Genomic DNA, 994 nt, shown 5'->3' on the forward strand with positions numbered 1-994 from the left:
GCATTGTGAGGCCTAGTTTGCAGGAGAGTTGTCTGTATATATATTATGGTAACTCTCATTATAAGTCTAGGTGTACATATGTGCATATAACCCATGTACATAATGCTGTTGAGACACGTTCTTCATGCTTCATGTAATCTATAATTGATATAACAAATGTGCCATTTTTCTCTTTTTCCATTACTTCTTACTTGTGTCTTATTAGCTAAAATCCAAGAAGAGATCAACCGTGTGATTGGAAGACATCGGAGCCCCTGCATGCAGGACAGGAGCCACATGCCCTACACGGATGCCGTGGTGCATGAGATCCAGAGATACATTGACCTGGTCCCCAATAGTTTGCCCCATGCAGTTACCCGTGACATTAAATTCAGAAACTACCTGATCCCCAAGGTAAACTTGTTTGTCCTACACGGTACCTCATACTCTTAAAATCCCGAAATTCACAGTCTGGTTCCAATCCTCTACCAACACAAGATGAGAAGTGCAAAATTCATACATGTGGCAGCTTGATGGACTTGGTGCTCTTTTGTTTTGGGTTATAAAGCTTTATAAAATGTCGTAGTTTCTGGCAGTGTGTGTCTTCCAAGTTGGTCCTGCCTCTTTAATATTGTTTTGGCTACTCTTAAGTGTTTACACTCTCAAATAGATGTTAAGAGTATCACTTTGTCAGTTACCCAAAACACACTTTGGGAGTTTTAACAGGGTCATATTAAATCTATAGTTCAATTTGGAAAGAATTAACATCTTGATGCCTCACATCTTCAATTTATGCATATGGTTATGGTCCCAATCTATTTGGACTTTCTTCTATTTTTCTCAGTAATGTGTTTTCAGTGCTGTGGTTTCCAAACCTTTGGCCAGATTTTTTCTAAATAATTAGTACTTTGTTCCTGCTATAAACTTTTAAAATGCCCATTTCATTTCTTTATACCTGCTATCTGGAAATATAATTGGTTTTATCATTCTGACGCCCTCATATGTAGTAACCCTG

At 38.0% G+C, this 994-nt stretch overlaps 1 protein-coding gene across 1 annotated transcript in view; it reads left to right on the forward strand.

Moving 5' to 3' along the window:
• The window catches only part of LOC105827212 (cytochrome P450 2C20-like), a gene marked incomplete at its 5' end in the record, with an annotated part of 27,968 nt that extends 27,409 nt beyond the window's left edge, over positions 1-559 (forward strand). The window contains one exon of the mRNA XM_012665250.1: positions 206-559. Within this exon, the coding sequence (XP_012520704.1) occupies positions 206-432 (227 nt within the window). The remainder of the gene's footprint in view (positions 1-205) is intronic.
• Positions 560-994: the final 435 nt, after the last annotated feature.

The sequence above is a fragment of the Propithecus coquereli genome, unplaced genomic scaffold (genome assembly GCF_000956105.1).
Source record: "Propithecus coquereli isolate 6110/MARCELLA unplaced genomic scaffold, Pcoq_1.0 Scaffold988, whole genome shotgun sequence".
Taxonomy (NCBI): domain Eukaryota; kingdom Metazoa; phylum Chordata; class Mammalia; order Primates; family Indriidae; genus Propithecus; species Propithecus coquereli.